The sequence below is a fragment of the Corvus moneduloides genome, chromosome 1, assembly GCF_009650955.1.
Source record: "Corvus moneduloides isolate bCorMon1 chromosome 1, bCorMon1.pri, whole genome shotgun sequence".
Classification (NCBI taxonomy): Eukaryota; Metazoa; Chordata; class Aves; order Passeriformes; family Corvidae; genus Corvus; species Corvus moneduloides.
In genome coordinates this window covers 110,274,906-110,292,475 of record NC_045476.1, presented here as the reverse complement: position 1 = coordinate 110,292,475, position 17,570 = coordinate 110,274,906, and the positions used below count along the sequence as shown (strand labels likewise).

The window sequence follows — 17,570 nt, the reverse complement described above, 5'->3', positions numbered from 1 at the left end:
TGATACATCAGCTACCAAGTGTTGTTCCATTGTGCAGTGACTTCAACAGCATCATCACAGCAACTAAAATACACTCACTTAGGCTAAACACTGCAGAGAAGGCAAGCTCTACAACTAGTACATCCATAATCTATAAAACATGGCTTTGCAACATAAATCCCTTGGAACTTCCTAACTGCACTTTTCCTCTCCCCACTTGAATCCCAGACAATGTTCTTGAGATGTTGCTTGACAGCTTTCAAAACTCTTGGTGGGATAAACCTCAGTGTTTCTCAGGCATACAGAGAAATTCTTGCTGCAACTCTCCCCACTCTTCCTGTCTGCTCAGTATAAAGTATAAAACTTTATATGGGAGAAGGTTGAGCAGTACAGAATGCAGGGGATTCACTCTTGGAAAAAGTAAGAACAGTCATGGGTGTTCATTTCAATGCAATTTAATGTTTGCATTACTTGCACAAGCAAGTATCCCTACAGACTAATCAAGCTGTTCCTCCTGTAGGCTGTAGAGGAAGGAAAAGGTAGTCTCTCTTCCATTCAAATATTTGGGAACTGTTCAGGCACTATGGCAACAACACAAAAAAAATTCCCTTAGCATATTTGTTTATCAGAGAAAAATGCTTAAAGAGTCTGCAATATCACTCATATACCATGTCCGTTTTATACATTAATCTATTTAGCTTTTCCAGAAATTGTATAGAGAATAATGTATATTTATGGCACCATTTGCCTCTCTTTTCTTTACCTTAAGAACAGTAAGAAAAACCCACTAAACCAGTGGTCTCAACTGTCGATGCAGTTGTTCCGCTGTTGCAAACAAACACCCTTCACAAACATACTCTGACACTTTTTCAACCTACACAGTACGATTTTAACACCCTACTGCCAAGAAGAACTGCAGCATCCCTCTCAAACCAAGAAACAGCCACATTAGTTTTTCTCATACTATACCTTCTGAAGAAGACAGAGGAGCCCTGATGTTCTGGGAACCTTTAGGGGCAGCTGTCCCTGCCTTGCTCTTCCAAAGACGGAACTGTTCCTCCAGCTCTCAAAGCAGAAGCTATCCTTTCATCCAGTTCTGCTCATGTTACAACTCTTACAATGAAAACTTCCTGCCCACACAGAGGGAAAGTCTTAGTAGCAAAAGGCACATATAGGAAAGAAAAGCATTTTATCTTCAACACACTGCAGTCTGCCACCTCCACAATAGGTCAGCAGTCAGAAATAACTGCAAGCACCAAGGTTTCACTATCTTAAGCCTAGGATTTTGAACATTTCCAACTCCGTCATGACCCTTTCACTCCCTCTGTTTTTTAGCTCCAAGTGGGAGAGAAAGAGAGAAGGAGGAGAATACCCAAAGCCCTGTAAGATAAATCATGAGACAAGAAGAAAAAAAAAAGCTGGCAACCTTAATTGAGGATCCCTGCCAGAGATGGGATAATAAAAGGTGCCTGGTGAAAAGAACATTCCCGCATCAGAAGTGATGCTAGTGGCCTTGGAAAGCTGAAAGCCTAGAAAATTACCTCTTCTTCAACCCTCTACTAGTTGTAATGGAGAAAACATATGCAGCTGCATGAGCAAGATTCATTAGCCTACATCAAATCAAGCACAATCCTTTCCTCACATCATCTCCTTCTCTCTAGGATTCTAAGAGGTTGCTGGAGAGAGACTAACCATTACCCACCTGAGACCACTAACACCAGAATTCCATGAGGACACAGCCATCCACCTGAGTCTCCCAGTTTCTATGAGGGTCAATCATCACATTAAAAGACAAAGAAATGAACCGAAGTGTTGGGAGAATTAAACCCCAGTCTTCAGGGAAAACAACCGACTTAACACACGTGCTTCATTAGCACTAAGGAACGGTTACTGGATTCCCAAGGGAGCAGAATCCCAGTCACACCAGAGAATTGATTCCAATCACTACAGAACGTCTGCCATCAATTTCTGTTATTAATTTTTTGCAACGCTGAAATGCCAACCCAGTAACTCAAACGACCTCAGCACTCTTTCACCAGAGCTAAGGCTCTGATGGGACCAAAAGGTCAGTACTGCGAGAGGGCATTCGAACATCACGTTGGAAATTTAGCTATACTCAAAGCTGGAATTAAGTCTAAGAAGTGACACAACATGCAGCCTATACAAAACAACTAACAGCATAACAAAATCTGCTAATTCTTATTCTGTGGTGAAGGAACAAAGAAACCACAGTGCAAAAGCTTCTGATACTACTATGAACAGCTGTGGGAAAGGCAAGGTGAATTCTAACATACTGAACGCATGTTATGCCAGCATAATTCACTGCCAGAGAATAAAAACTACAACACAGCCATCAAGCTGTGACTGTGATTTGACACCACAGGGAAATACAGACTGATTTTATAAAAACAAAACAACAACAAAGAAACAACCAACACTTCTTGACTTAAACTATCATTAAAATGTTTTAAAAAATAAATTTCAAATGGCTTCCACTTGGAAAGAGTCTTGTGCTTTAACTCAAAGTCTAAGAGAGTAATTTAATTAAAAGCATTCAACCACCACAAGCTCACTGCTAATGCCAGATGATTTGCTCATCACCTGGAAAAAGAACATAGCATCAATGATAAAACAGCTTTTGACATCTGCAGATGCACAAAGAGAATTTTCTTCAGCTCAGCTAAATAACTGGTTCACTCACTGAGAAGCCTGCTGGGAGGAGAGGCTAGGAAGACCTGTCCTCCCTTTTTTAATCAATGGAAAAGAACTCAATAATAAAAACAGAGCTATGCTGGATCATCACTACTCTGGTTTTAGTTTTTGAACTGTTTCATCCACTAGTAAAATCCAAACAGTAACATTAGATTTGCTTATTGTCAAATTTTAAATCTATCATACCATTAAACACTTGTGTTAAAGAAAACAAGTTTACACATAGGTGTGTGTATATATATATCGATCTGTAAAAACTCATTTAATAGTTCTAAACTAGAACTGCCTAAATGCATACATATTAAAATTCCATTTTCTGCATTTTTAGTTAAAACATCTGGAAACTAAGTGTACAGAAAAAGGAAATTCACCGTTGTCAGCACGGCAAAAGGTAAAGTTTCAAAATCTGAGTAATCTACATAACCACCAAACCATGCACATATACTTGCAACTACCAGAAGTCCTGACATTGCACGCAAATGAAGCTATCACTAACAACTACTTTTTCCAAACACAAATGTAAAACAATACTAAAACCAGTTATCAGATCAAAATTTCTTTTCTCTCCTGATTTAAATCACAATTAAAATAATGAGCTGAATAAAGCTATCCTCCTTCCAAATCTGAATTCTAATTGCAGATGGCTCTATTTTTTAGAGCACACATCCTGTCCACATCAATGGTCAGACTGAAAGACATCAGCATCACGGTACGTTTCATTTCATCTATCTGTACTGATCAGTTCAACCTTCAGAAACAGCCAGGGGATGGGGGAACACAAACTGTCTAGGAAGAGTCAAAAAGAACACTTTATTTATCAGCAAGATGTACTTCTACAAGCCCACATTTGCTTTTCAACCATTTCTGCTGCTTATGTTCTTTCCTGTTCTATACTTAGCTTAAACAGTTGTACTATTCTATTTTGATTTTGTATGCACAAAACAAAAATTTGAACAAAAGCCAGATTTTCCCTGACTTCATATACTGTGCAAGATTTCAGACAGAAGACCAAGGAAGCCAACAATCCAATCCTTATTTGAAGGGTTAGAGTCAATGAAATTGTCTTTCATTATATTCCTAGAACTCACATCTAGGAATTAATTTCTGTTCTATAGCCTTCTGTATGTTCAGCCAGGGTACACTCGCTTGTTTTTGGGTTATTTTCCCTTTTACTTCAAGCTAGCAAACAAGGAAAAGCCACAGGCTGAAGATGGAAGAACCAGAATTTCTTCAATTATTATCACAGTCTTTGATATCAGGGGCTGTATCTACAGAAGTGAAACATCAGCTAAAATCAAAGTACTGAAATGCCATTTGCAAGGTATGTAACTACTTAAGGCAATCATCTGTTTAATGTACCAGGTGTAAAGTATGCATTCACCTCAAGAAAAAAAAAAATTCAGTTTTCCAGTGGTTACCAAGCAACCAAGAGCAGAAAAATAATATGAAGCTTTCAAAATAGAAATGCAAACCAAAGCTGAAATTAATTATTTAGAAGTCAATCCAGCTGGTTTATCAACCACTCTCTGAAAGCCTTTCTTATAAAAGCTCTTGTTTAATCTCTGACCTCTTAAACAAATCAACAAAAGGAAGGGTTGCTTTTTTTTTAAATAGATGCCTTCCACAGCATATATTCTCAACCACTACTCCAACAGCATAGATTTACTGCTCTCTTTTAAAATCTAGGAATGTTTCATTAACCTAAATATTTCTTCAGAGAAAAGGAATTTTTTTTTTTTAAAAGCAGCTGTTAAAACAGTACTCCAAAGATACAGTACTTTACTGTTCTAAATTTCAGGTTCATTAGCATCCAACAAGCTGGCATAATGAATGAGAAGAACAAATTGTACAGTTGTACAAGTTGTTGATTAAACTCCAACTTTCCAGGAGAACACTCGATTACAGAAACCTTAAAAGACAAAGATCATAAAACAGCTGTTCTTCACTCTGCGTATCTTAAAGATGCACAGATGCTTGGTTCATTACTTTCAGCAGCAACTGTGCATGGTTGTTTGCTCAACTCCAGGACTTTCTCCTACTGCTTTAGAACATGACCAATAAAAGGTATCTCTAAAGTCACCTTAATGATTCCTTCATTAGAAGGCAACACTGAATCACACTGTAGATTCTCATTACCAAAGGGAAAAAAAAACAAACCAAACAATACAACAATAAGAAATTTCATGATTCAGGCTCAAACCTAGGCTCACTGATAAGCTACAAAGGAACACCTAATCTAGTGAAATGTCCTGAGCCTTATGCATAATCAGAGACTCGGTTTCAGATTCCAATCCAGACCTTGACACATGCATTCAGTCTTAAACACCCCTGATTTCTCCAGTACACCTCACAGATGTTTTACTATATTGCTTGATATCAGACCAACTAAAAGCCTAAAAATTTACTGAAAGCATAGTTCACTTTTCAAAACAGACGATCAATCACACTATTTAAATCTATCTAATTCCTCCCCCTAAATTATACCACCAGGACTACAGGTATGCCTGCAAGTATTTTTCACTTGCTTATCCTTAAACATAGCTTAGCACACTTAATAGCAAGAATGCAGCTGGCAGAATCACACAGGCATAAAAGCTGCCAGCACTTCCAGTTTTATCACTATTGCATTCTACTACTTCAGTAATACACCTCTAAACCAGTGTCTAACTCTGCTACTTGAAAGAGCTGCAAACATTTGAAATATTTGCAACAGAGGAATACTGTAGGGTGGGGTTCAGGCAGGAGTTGCAACTTTCTGTCTTATTTTTTTAATTGTCTGTTTCGTATGTGCAGCCAATCAATTGAAAACATTTTCATAATTGTGTAAAACATGTATATGGGTACAAAACACAGCTATTTCAAATAATATGGCACAAGAAACAGTACTTTTGATGAGATATGTACGGTCTCCTTGATCTATACTATTTTTCTTTGGCTCACAGACACCACCCAAGAACAAAATCATGTAAAATTTAGAACCATAAAAGCCACTGTGTGACTGAACTACATCCAGACAGCACACATTGATGCACACAGAGTCCTGGCTTTTTCTCTTAAAATACCATGCATAAGTATTTAGACATTTGCTTTTACCTACTTACATCAAAACCTCAGTAATTTTTAATGAGGTTTCAAATTTTTATATTTCTATGGCTGTTGCCTTCAGGATGCTCTCATCTGGACTGAGTCATATCTCCATGCATATATTTTCTTTCATTTTTGAAGACCGTAACATTAAGACCAGCACCAGGAACCCACACCTTCAGTCACCTCTCCAATGACTACAGATCATTTCAATTCCTGTCTTGCAGTCAACTAAAACCATAATCTAAGTGGAAACTTAAGAATGCACTTTATTTTTTTGTTAAGTGTGTCCATTCTGAAAAAGTCACCTGCAATCACAGAGAGTTTTCAAACAACGACTTATCATGCTGAACTTTAAAAAAAAAGCCTTAGGGAAAGGCTCCTTTGTGCGAGACAAAGCACAATAGGAGCCTTCTAAAAAGTGAAAAAGAAGATGTGTCAGTTAAATCCTGAAAAGTTTACACAGCTCTCCTCTAAAAACGTAAGACACAAACCAGAAGGTTTTTCTCCTGCACTCCAGGAGAAAAACCTGGTGAGGAGATGCCGTGCAGACTGCACAGCAGACAAAATACCTTGAGGCAGCAACCAGGGGGTCCGCACACCCACGGCAGGCTGCCAGGCAGGTGCTTGCCTCCACCTCCATTTTCCCTTTTCACCCAAAATTCCTCCACCTTTCCTTCCAAGAAGTTCCCCCAGCTTTGACACGATCAATAGACACCTTCTCACCTGAGCAACATCTTAGTCTGCCACGCTAAAGCTTCTCACCCCCGAGTTAGTGATTTTTGTACCACCCCAGCCACAATTCTGCTACTTTGCACTCTGACATTAACTCCTCTCCACAGATCTCTTCATCGGGGCAGGACTCACAGAACCAATTAGGCTGGAAAAGACCTCTGACATTATGGAGTCCAACCTGTCACAGAACATCACCTTGTCAACCGGACCATGCCACTGAGTGCCACATCCAGTCTTTCCTTAAACACCTCCGGGGACAGTGACTCCACCACCTCCTGGGCAGTCCATTCCAATATCTAATCAGCCTTTCTGAGAAGAAATCCCTCCTGGTGTTCAGCCTGAACCTCCCCTGACGCAGCCTGAGGCCATGTCCTCTCTCCTGTCGCTGGTTGCCTGGGAGAAGAGACGACCCCCACCCGGCCACAACCTCCTTTCAGGTAGCTGTAAAGAGCAGTAAGGTCCCCCCCTGAGCCTCCTTTTCTCCAGGCTAAGCACCCCCAGCTCCCACAGCCGCTCCTCACAGGACATGTGCTCCAGACCCTTCACAAGGAAGGGGGAGCCTGAATGGGGGGGGGGGGGGGGGGTAAGGGGGGGGGGCGAGTGAAGGGGGATGGGAAAAGGGGACACAAAAAGATATACAAAATATAGAGCTATAAAAGGAACGAGCAACCCACATGCTGCTGCAGATGCAGCAGCCTTAACCTCCTCCTGCTCCTCCCCGGCGGCGCCCTGCCGTGCCCGGGCCATGAAGGGACGCCGCCCCGCAGGCAGAGCCTCCCCAGCCTCCATCACTCCTTCCCTCCCTCGCTCGCTCCCGCCGGGGCGGCCGCTAACGGCGCCCCTGCCCCGCCCGCCGCCCAACGCACCCTGCGGGACCGCCCGGCGCAGCCCCACGCGCGACCGGGACCGGGTCATGGACACCGGGAAGCGCGGAGCATGGCCATGGCTTCCTCCTCCTCCTCCTCCTCCCCGCCGCCTCCCACAATGCACCCTGGGCGCTCCCCCGCGGAAAGCACTTCCTCGCCCGAAAGCCGCCCCGCCGCTCCCCCCCGTCCCCACTCACATCCGTCGATCTCCTCGTGCAGGTCCTCCTGGAGCAGCGACAGATCTGCGGTGGGGGAGACACACACACACACACACACCATGGACCAACGCGCCCGCCGACCCCCGGTGCCACGCGTGACCCTGCCCCGCCCGCGGGCTGCGCCCCCCGACGCCACCCGTCCCGCAGCCCCCCGCGCTCCGAGCCCGGACAGCGGCGGGCAGCGCTCCCGAAGCCGGGGCGGGGGAGAGGAGAAGGAGGGGGGATAGAGGAGGGAGGGCTGGCGCCTCGCCGGGGAGGCGGCGTGTGCGGGAAGGGGGAGGGGGGCGATGCCTACCCGCCATCTTGCTGCTGCAGCCCCCGCGGGGCGCCCGGCTACATCCAGCCCGCGGCCGGGCGGTGGGAGCAGCGGTGGGAGAGGGCGGGCACCCGTGCGGTCCAGGCCCCAGGCCCGGCGGCGCCTCTTCGCGTCCCCGAGAGAGCCGCGCAGGGAGGGAAAGAGGAGGGAGCAGGCGGAGGAAGGCGGGAGGAGGGGTCTGGGCCGGACACGCTGCCCCCGCCTCCGCCCGGCGGAGCTGCTGTCGTTCGCTTGCCGCTCGCTCGCTCAGGCGGCCGCACCTCCCCGCCCCGCGCTGTGACTCACGCCCGGAGCCGCCCGGGCTGGTCCTGGGGCTGGAGAGCGCCCGGGCTCGGCCGCACGCCCCGGCCCGCTCACCTGCCCTCCACGGTCCTCCGCCAGATCGGGGCTCGGGCTCCTCCTGCCGCCCGCCAATGGGCTGAGGCGAGGCCACGGAGCTTCCCCTGCCCTGAAGTTTGGGCGGTGTGGGGTCACCTGGAGGAGGGGCTCCGAAGTGCTCCTCGCCGTGGTCAGCGTGGAGTCGCTTCCAGAGGGCAGCGGGGCCACAGAAATCCTTGCCGCCGGCCTTGTGGGGTTACCTGGAGAGAAGGGTACCCTGACCTACTAGAGAGCAGAGTGTGGCCAGCAGGTCCAGAGAGGTGATCTTTCTCCTGTATTCGGCACTGGTGAGGCCACATCTGCAGTGTTGTGTCCAGTTCTGGGCTCCTCAGTACAAGAAAGACAAGGACCTGCGGGAGAGGGTCCAGTGGGGGCCCACAAAGATTGTTAGTCTGAACAGTCTTAAGAGAGGCTGCGGGAGCTGGGTGTGTTTAGTCTAAATAAGAGAAGACTGAGAGGGGATCTCATTAATGCATATAGGTATCTCAAAGACAGGTGGTAAGAGAAAGGTTCCAGACTCGTTTCGGTGGTGCTTAGTGGCAGCATGAGGAGCAATGGGCATAAACTAAAACACAAGAAGCTTCACCTTTACATGAGAAAGAAGTTTACACTGAGGGTGGCAGAGCACTGGAACAGGCTGCCCAGCCAGGTCGTGGAGTCTTCCTCTCTGGGGACATTCAAAACCCACCTGGGTGTGTTCCTGTGTCACCTTCTCTAGGTGACCCTGCCTTGGCAGGGCATTTGGACCAGATGATCTACAGAGGTCCCTTCCAACCCTAACGATTCTGTGACAGGCAACCGTGCCATCACCACCATGCAGCCCATGAGCATCCTCCTCATGTGAACTACCGAGTTTCTGCAGCTGGGATCCCATGGCTTAAACACACAGGATATTCCTCCACTGCACCACTGTGCCTTCCAACTTCTGCTTTAAAAACAGGAGATTTAGTTGTATGTAGACACAAAGGTGCACATTGGTTTCTGCTTTTTTTGGCTGTACCTTTTAGTCACTGCTGATGGTTTTCATTTCAACTGTTTTGATAGAATTTTTCCTCTGTAGATTGGAAGATTAAGAGTGTTGGATGAAACAAATGCTCTATTCAGTTGATAACCAGGGCACTTGATAGAGGAAAGGACCATTACTGATACTAGTGCTCCCTGGGAGTATTACCTAAGTCTTCCACAGTCTTGTTTTAAATTTCCATAATAATTGATGAAGTTGTTAATACACAGAAAAGCAAAATAAATTATTTTTGGCTTGCAAAAAAGATGACATTTCATTAGCACTGTTTTTAACTAGGTGTTTGATAGGATGTCTTGTAAGCTGCTTATTAACAATTTTTGTTTTTATTTGGTAAATTGTACAAGGATTAAATCTCCATAGTCATTCATTCTCTTTGCCATGGTGAATGAAAATGTGCAATCTTCTTTTAAAATGCATACATCCCTTTCCTTACAATCCTGTAGAACAAGCTCTGTCCTATTTCACACCTGTTCAATCTTTAGATGAGCCACTGGGGCCTACTGGATACTGATTATCTAACATTTTCTTTTGTTCAGATATATAATCTCAAAATCTGAGTAAATCAAGTAAATTCACCATGACTAAATTATATGAACCATGCTATTCTCTGCCAGTGTAATTTAAGAAGAGATTCAGGGGAAATATTTGACATCACAAATCTCTGGCAATGCTGGATGTGATAGCAGTAGACCTAGAACAGAAAAATTACGTGTACTTGAAGATTTTATTATCTTTATTACTGGAAGTTATTTCCAGGAAGTTTTCTCTCACCTCCTCTGCATCGTTCAACACAGTTTTGCTCCCTCTGAATTTAGTAGAAGTGAATCTAAGAATCTCTCACAACTAAAATGTGGTATACTTCATTTTACTGAGTGAATAGAGGGGTTTGACTTCTTTTTCCAACCTTTTAGGAAAAGGCACTAATGCTCACAAGCCATAGATTACTGTGGTTTGAGAGCATCAAAGCTACCTTAAGCATTATTATGATTATCGTCATAAGGAGAACTTAATGAGATACATCTGACAACAATGACCAGAATTACTGCTCTTAAAAGTGTATTAACAGTGTTAATTATCATCAATTAATTATTGCTCCATATATAATTGTCTCAAATATTTAGGAAATTTTTATAATTTCTATGTGTGTATTTGTTTAACGAGAGGAAGTATAATTTATTTAATAAAGCAATGACAATTGCAAGCAGTCATACTGAACATAAGTTCATATAAATTAATTTTGGATCTTCCTGTGTGCTTGTGATCTTCAGTGGTGGTTGGTTCTTTCTGTGTAAGCAGGACCATGTGGTATTTAAATAGCACAGATAACAAGGATCAGTGTGTTACAAATTATAATTGCTCAGAAATTGCAGGGGTTTTTGTGCTATGCGTTACCTGTAGAACATCAGACTTTGCTCCTCAGGTACAGTTGGTTCCAGCACCATCGCTAGGAGCCATCAGGAAAGGTCTCTTCCTCTGTGAGTAGAAAGAAACTCTGGCGAAACCTTTGGCTCATACAGTGACGCACACATGATAGGGGGAAAATAATTTAGTTAAAACAAAAAAAATGGCTTTATGCCAACACACAATGCAAAATCCCATTTAATGAATAAGTAACCACGTATTTCTAAACTTGTTGGGCTCAGTAAATCCGGAGGTACTCCTTGAGGCCTGATACAAAGTTCAAGTTGTTGGTAAGATTCCTTGCCACTGGACACAGACGAGGCAGACAGAGAACCCTTGTAAGTGTAAGACAGATGCTGACTCTTGCAGATGCACGGCCGTTCCAAACCAGCACACCTAATTATGGAAGAAAATTTTCATGACAGACTTGTTTTATTAGACGAGACGTGTTAAGGAGCAAGTAATATAACACCTGCCAAAACATTCTAGCAGATTTTGTGTTGGAGTTGTCATAGTTTAAGTACCTTTACAGGCACTGGGAAGTAAAAAACTGAAGAATAGATAAACTCATATTCTCACACTCTATCTCAAGGAAAAAATTCAAACACTACAGTTCTACTTCAAGCTAGGGATGGAAGGATACGAATGGAAGACTCCTTAACAAGATCCTTTGCACATGATAAGACACCTGCATTATTATCTACATGATGGATCTCAAAAAAGTCTGTAGCAATCAACAAGACATTTCCATTAAGTAAAAGTGTAGTATTCACATAAAGTACTACATAAATCCTTTCAAACTTGCATGTTAGACACAAGATACCCAACGTTCACCTAGACATACTTGAAACAAGTTACTCTGTTGTTTGATTGGTGACATTTTTCAATCAAAACTGTTCCAGGTATAAGGACCTCAGGCTCAAAACCACTGCTGCACACAGAACTCACCCGTGTTATTTTACTTATTATCTTAGATATTATTATCTATTTTTCCTCATTTGCTTGAAGAAGCAGGTCTGATCAGATAGTGTCAGCTTTCAATGTCAATATATTAACCAGCTTTGCATTTTTCCCAGGCTACCTTGGAGTGTGGGAAGAGCTTCCCATAAATATCTGCGCAGCCATCTCTCTATCCTCCTTCAGATTCCTCCGTGGAATTCTCTTTTCCTGTAAAGCCTATCAAAAAATGGATCAGGGTTAGACCGCTGGTGCACCAAGGCAACTGCTTATTGTCTTGAGTAATACTGACTCATCGTCCTCTTGGCCACCCCCAGGATTCCATCTGCCTGCATATGTTGTCCTTGATGGTTCAACTATTCACTCTTTACTTCCTGGACCATCTTTTTGTTCTTTACAGAGTGTTTAAGCAAATTTGGCCCATAACTAAATATGCAGATTAAGATACATATACACACATAAGCACATACATATAATATGTATGGATACATATGAAAACCCAGTGGCTGAAGTCTGGGATTTGCAGTAAATTTGCATTCAAAAATACAGTAAAGCATTTCTGCTAAAAAGAGGTGTTCATCAGAAAATGTTTCCTTTCTTGTCCTTTCCATTTCCCTTTCCCTTCTCTTCTTCCCTTCCGTACTCCTGTTCTTTTTTCCCTCTCCTATAAAAATACTGGAGAGGGGTGGGGTTCTGTTTGGTTTTATATCTGTATTCCTTGTGGTTGCAAAAGTTTTTGACTATGCATCACTCAGTTTTATTTAATTTTTCCTTTTTCCTGGGTAAGAGGTTGAGTTGATGACTACTGGTGAACCTTAGCATCAAACCAGCTACCACTGCTCCCAGTGAAGGCCTTGCAGAAGGATTTTAAACATGCAATATGCCAACCATGAATAAATTAACACCTAAATTTGCTGACAAAGGCCTGGTTAATATAAAGTTTGCCTTGTGGGTTCCTTATGTCATTCCAGGTCAGCAGCAAATTGCACGGCAAGTTCAAGTGACGCTCAAACCTCTTAAAGCTAGGAAATATCCACCCGAGCTACATCCCAGTGCAGCATTAAGACTGCACCTGGAGCTTGCAGTGGTTCTTGGCATTAATTTCCAGGCAACTCTCTTGCACTGATGGCATGGAGATGGCAGCTGTGTGGGCAAAATGAAGAGAGGCATGCAAGCCAGGAGACAAGTCCTGACTTCATTTTTCAATTAAGACCATGACCAGTGGTGATATCCACAACTGCTTTGGCCATAGACCAAAAGTTAGAGTGGTCTGTCATCTCAATAGCAGTCAAGTGAAAGTCTCTGTATCTGACTCTATAGGTGCTGAAGTTGACTGTGAAAGAGCACAAAGAATTATTGTACCAGAGGCTGTTTCAAGGAGATTGGTCTCTGTGTTTGAGAGCAGTGTACGTACAGGATTCCTCATTTAGTAGCACTCACCTGGACGCAGGTTTTCCTTTAAGAGCACTTAAAGTGCTGCAGCTCTGAGATGTTCTGCTTCAGGAGTCACAGTGTCATGCATATGTATGTTACGGGAAGACTGAATCATTGATCAAACAATGCAGAGTTCAGGTTGTGCTGCTGTACCATAGCTCCGGATTTTCTGGTTCTCAGAGGTGTCTTATCTCACTGTCATACGGGAAAGGAACAAGACTGGGCAACCAGAAACTGAATCTTCTCCTCACTGAATTGCCTGGGAGGTGGAGTTTGTTGATTCGGGGGGGGGATTTGTTTGTTTATGTTATTTTGGTTTTGTTATTTTAGTTTTGTTTGCTTTGATAAGGAAAAAAAAGTGAATTTTGGCTATTTCAAGAAATTCCAGCAACCACCTATATGTGCACTTGGGATACTATTGTAGTAGATACATTTATCCCCCAACCTTTCATCCTAAATCTCCAAATCATTCTGAAAAGAAATAAATTATTCTCATCTTACAGATAAACGGAGAACGGATGTGCTTCATACTGCTTGAGGCCTGAGATGGCAATTAGTGCATAAAATAAAATACACCCATTAAAAGTTTTCTGTGCTATTTTTTGCTGTCTGATGCCATTACATATATGACAGCAGCAATCTAATGCATGGTTCCTAATGTGCCAGCTGTCAGTTGTAGACCAGGCCAGACCCTCCCTGTTAGATTGGCCCCTGAGCCAGCCAGGCTCTCCAGCCTTTCCTCAGCCCACGCAGTCTCCCTTCCCCACCCAAATAGTCCCTGCCCGGAAATACCTAACCTGATATTCAGATTAATATATTTGTATTTATTCACTCCTTTGCTTCCTGGTCTACTGAGTTTAAATTTGCATCTCTTTAGATCTACTTGGATATTGGCACATATAAGCTGAAGGCTCACATTCTTCTGAATCAGAGATGAGTTACCAAGATCTCAGAATGTACCTCAATGGGCCAAATGTGACTGAATTATCACTACTCCCAAACCTCCTTTTCCACGGGTTTCACATCCCTCCAAGTGGTCTTTTCCTAAGATCCTTTCTCTTCTTACTTTAGCACCAGCTCTCCCTACTCTCCTCCATCCCAAATTCCTCTCAGCAAGCTGCTGTGTATAGCACATTTAATTCTGTTCTCGTTGACAGTTTTTGAACCTTCTTGCTTATTTTCTTATACTCACATTGCATTTTTCCAAAATAAAATAGAAACAAAACCTAAATCTTGGCAGAAGTGCAGTCCAGCACCTTGTCTGCAGACCTTTGTTATATTTTAACTGGACTTAGGTCGGGCTCAGGAGTAGCACAGCTGAATACAAGCTGGCTGGAAGTCTTCTTGGCATCCTATTCAGCCAACAGTGGTGTAATCCATTTAGTCAGGGAGAACTGGGTACATGCCTATGCAGGCAGCCAAGCTCTTTTTTTTGCTGATCTGAAGGGTGGTAGGTGCCAGTGGGAAGCATGTCAGGAGAATGATTGTTTTGGGACACGGCTTGTTATCCTGACCTGTGCAATCGCTAGGACCTGTCAATCCTTAAAAATGTGAGGGGTGGAGAAGTCAAGAGGTTACTTCCTAAGAACCCTTTGTTTAGATAACCCTGGCTCCTGCAGGAAGCCCACTGAATTTCAGGGTCAGTTACACACATGGATTTTAGACCTCTGGAGGAGGCAGCCTTCAGATGTGTGTGTTTGTACAGTCTTTGAGGGCAGATGTGAACTGATTCTGCTTGTGCTCCATCTCAATTGGCAACTGTGTAATTACACTTCATGTAGCGCTGAGCCCAGACAGAGGTATGGACAGATAGTGGCACAATATTTGGAAATTAGTATAAGTATATATGCAAAATATAGCAGAGGTCCATTCACTGAAGAAATAATTAAAACTGAAATTGTTGTTCCTCTCAAAGTGGAGGCCAACAATATTCGAAAAGACTCAGTGCTTATCTTATTTGCAGTGTTAGAAAAGGATTACAGACTATGAGGAAAGGATTATATAACAGAGGAAACAACCACCAAAAAGCTACCCAGAGGAGAACTGGATGATGGTTCTTGACATGTGCTGGTTTCTACAGAGAACTTTTCAGCTATTGAACTGGGAGGGAATCCAAAGAATTAAGTGTTTTATCTGAAGTAAATGTACACAAAACTAGAGGGGATACAAATTAACACAAAAATCCATGTATAATTTCTGAGGAAGATGGTAATAAAGTATGAGTTAAGAAATCTGACAATGTACAGAGCCAGATGGTTTGTAATAGAAGGTACCAAAGGTTTACAGAGCTGTCTGGTCCGAAAATAGTTTCTCTGTTTAATTAAATTAGCTAAGATGTGAAAGAGCAATTACAGTCCTAAAGCAGCTCCTGGGTAGGCTGATTATCTCAATAATTTCCAAATCAGCTTTGCTCACTTGATATAAAAAAAGATTATTTCCTTTTCTTTTATCATCCTATAGGGGTTGAACCCCTGGGTGCCTGGTTGAGGTACAAGTGTAAGCTGTAATATTTTTTAACTGTGGGAACAGTTAAAGGGTGTTGGATATATTAAGAAGCTTTACATTATGCATTTCAAATTCTTCTTGGATTCAAGCACTGGCACCATTCCAGGTTCCAAGGTTTCTGTTTAAAATGAGATTTAATGTACATACACTGTAACATTGCCAATAATATCTTGAACTGGGTGTGTTTTATTGGGTGATTCATAAAGTAAGACAGACAAAGTGTGCACAGTGGTATTGGAATTTGGGTGGGATCAAAGTACTGATTTAGTGTAATATGTTTGTCAAGCACAGCATACAGGAAATCTTTCTGAATGAAGATGGATTTAGCCCATGAGAACCTCAGTATATTTCCAACTGTCATTTATTCTAGTGAACCCCCCTTCGCAAATATCAAAGTAAAACTAAAAAGCTGCATCACTCGCTCCCAGATATTCCATTGGCAGTGAGACTACAGTAAGACTTTTTGGAAGTAAAAGGCAGGAAAACTATTAAACTTAATAAAAATTACATTGATTTATAGGAAAACTGTCTGCAGTTCCACCACAGAAGAAAATTCTATCTGTTCTCTAACAGAGTGGCTGCAACATTTTTATTTAAATACAACTTCACTGTTAATTGAGCATCCATAAGCCTACTGAGCTGGGTATGCTGTGATTGTACATTTGCATGCGTGTACCTCACCCTCTGTGCACTCTTCCTGTTCACATCTCTTTCCAGGCGGTAGTTTGAAAACCACAGTGCTGATTTTGTTTCTGAGACTAAGAAGCCACTCGTACTGAGAACAAGGAGCTCTAACACTGGGAAACTGAGCCTTCCTTAGAGGGCTTCATACTGGTAGGAGGGATAATGCTGTCCTGAGTTCCATCATAAAAAGCAAGCTGTTACATTTATGAAACACCTGTTTAAATACAGTATGTTTAATTCTTTGACTCCTGATCAAGAATGACATTCTCTTTTTTATCCTATACTGCTTGCTAAACAGTAGGAACATAGTAGTCTGCCTTTCTCCCTGCTTTCTCCACTCAGATGCACTTGGAGGACATAAGCACCTCGTTAGTCTGACCATGCTTAGTCCTAACTGCTCCCTTGGCAAAATTCATGCATTTGTGAGGAAGGACAGCTTCCTGAAATGAAAGGGAAACTAGCGAAAGGAAGGCTGTGGATCCCCTTTTTCACAAGGAAGAGTTTTATGGAGGAGAAGGAGCTTGCCAGACTCACGTTTGCACAAAAGAGACAGAATAGGACAAGGTGAGCTCTCCTGCTAACAGGAGCTAAAAGGACTCAAGGTCTGCCCCTAGCGCTGGAAAGGATTCGGTACAGGAATCAGTGCAGATACCGTGTTTTCAGACGGCTTTCCACCTTTCACTTTGAAAAGTAGTTTGCTGTTTTGCAAGACCTGTGTATAGAGAACTAATATTCCAAAGATGTTATTTAGTTCTCAAAATGTCCTATCAACTGTGATTTTTTAAGGGTATGAATACTATTAACCTATAAGTTAATGGATTAGCTTTAAATAATATATTACATCCTTTCCCTCGAATGTATTTTGAGATTTATATTAGATTAAATACACAGCGAAGATTTTAGTTTGTAATTTTCCTCAGTGAGAAATAGATGAGATGGGAGGCTGCGCTTGCTGTGGTGTCCTTCAGCTACCCGTGAAAAGTTAATCTGTAAAGTTCTCAGAACCGTCATGGAACAAAACTTTGGGATATTAAGAACTTGAGAATAAAGGAAAAATTCTTTCTCCTGGAAAGCTCTAGCTAATATGCATTAATTATCTCATGATACCTTTTGATAAGTAAACACAAAAGCATGCAGTGTACAGCATGCCAGTGCAAGTTAGATGAGAGGCAGGGAAATTTTGGCTTATCTTGAAAAAAGAAGCCATAGAGTGATTTTGTTTCTTTGATCTGCAGACAGATCCTTCATGAAGATATGAGCTGGGAGCAGCAAGTCTT

General features: G+C 42.6%; 1 protein-coding gene and 1 long non-coding RNA gene across 11 annotated transcripts in view; both read right to left on the bottom strand.

The window, feature by feature from the left end:
* The window catches only part of PPP4R1 (protein phosphatase 4 regulatory subunit 1), a 72,906-nt gene extending 64,811 nt beyond the window's left edge, over positions 1 to 8,095 (bottom strand). The window contains exons 1-2 of one of the 10 annotated variants that reach the window (XM_032121921.1): positions 7,890 to 8,095; positions 7,574 to 7,618 (exon numbers count right to left, since the gene is read on the bottom strand). In XM_032121921.1, the coding sequence (XP_031977812.1) occupies positions 7,574 to 7,618; positions 7,890 to 7,896 (52 nt within the window). In that variant the 5' untranslated portion in view covers positions 7,897 to 8,095. Of the gene's footprint in view, positions 1 to 948; positions 1,038 to 6,705; positions 6,867 to 7,376; positions 7,469 to 7,573; positions 7,619 to 7,889 lie in introns of those variants that run through there. The other 9 variants (XM_032121943.1, XM_032121935.1, XM_032121959.1 and 6 more) reach the window with 9 other exon arrangements.
* Positions 8,096 to 10,893: 2,798 nt separating this feature from the next.
* LOC116450012 lies at positions 10,894 to 12,265 on the bottom strand. Its single transcript, XR_004242629.1, has 2 exons — positions 11,795 to 12,265; positions 10,894 to 11,109 (listed from the first exon to the last, which is right to left on the bottom strand). It is a non-coding gene; the product is annotated as an uncharacterized LOC116450012 (long non-coding RNA).
* Positions 12,266 to 17,570: the final 5,305 nt, after the last annotated feature.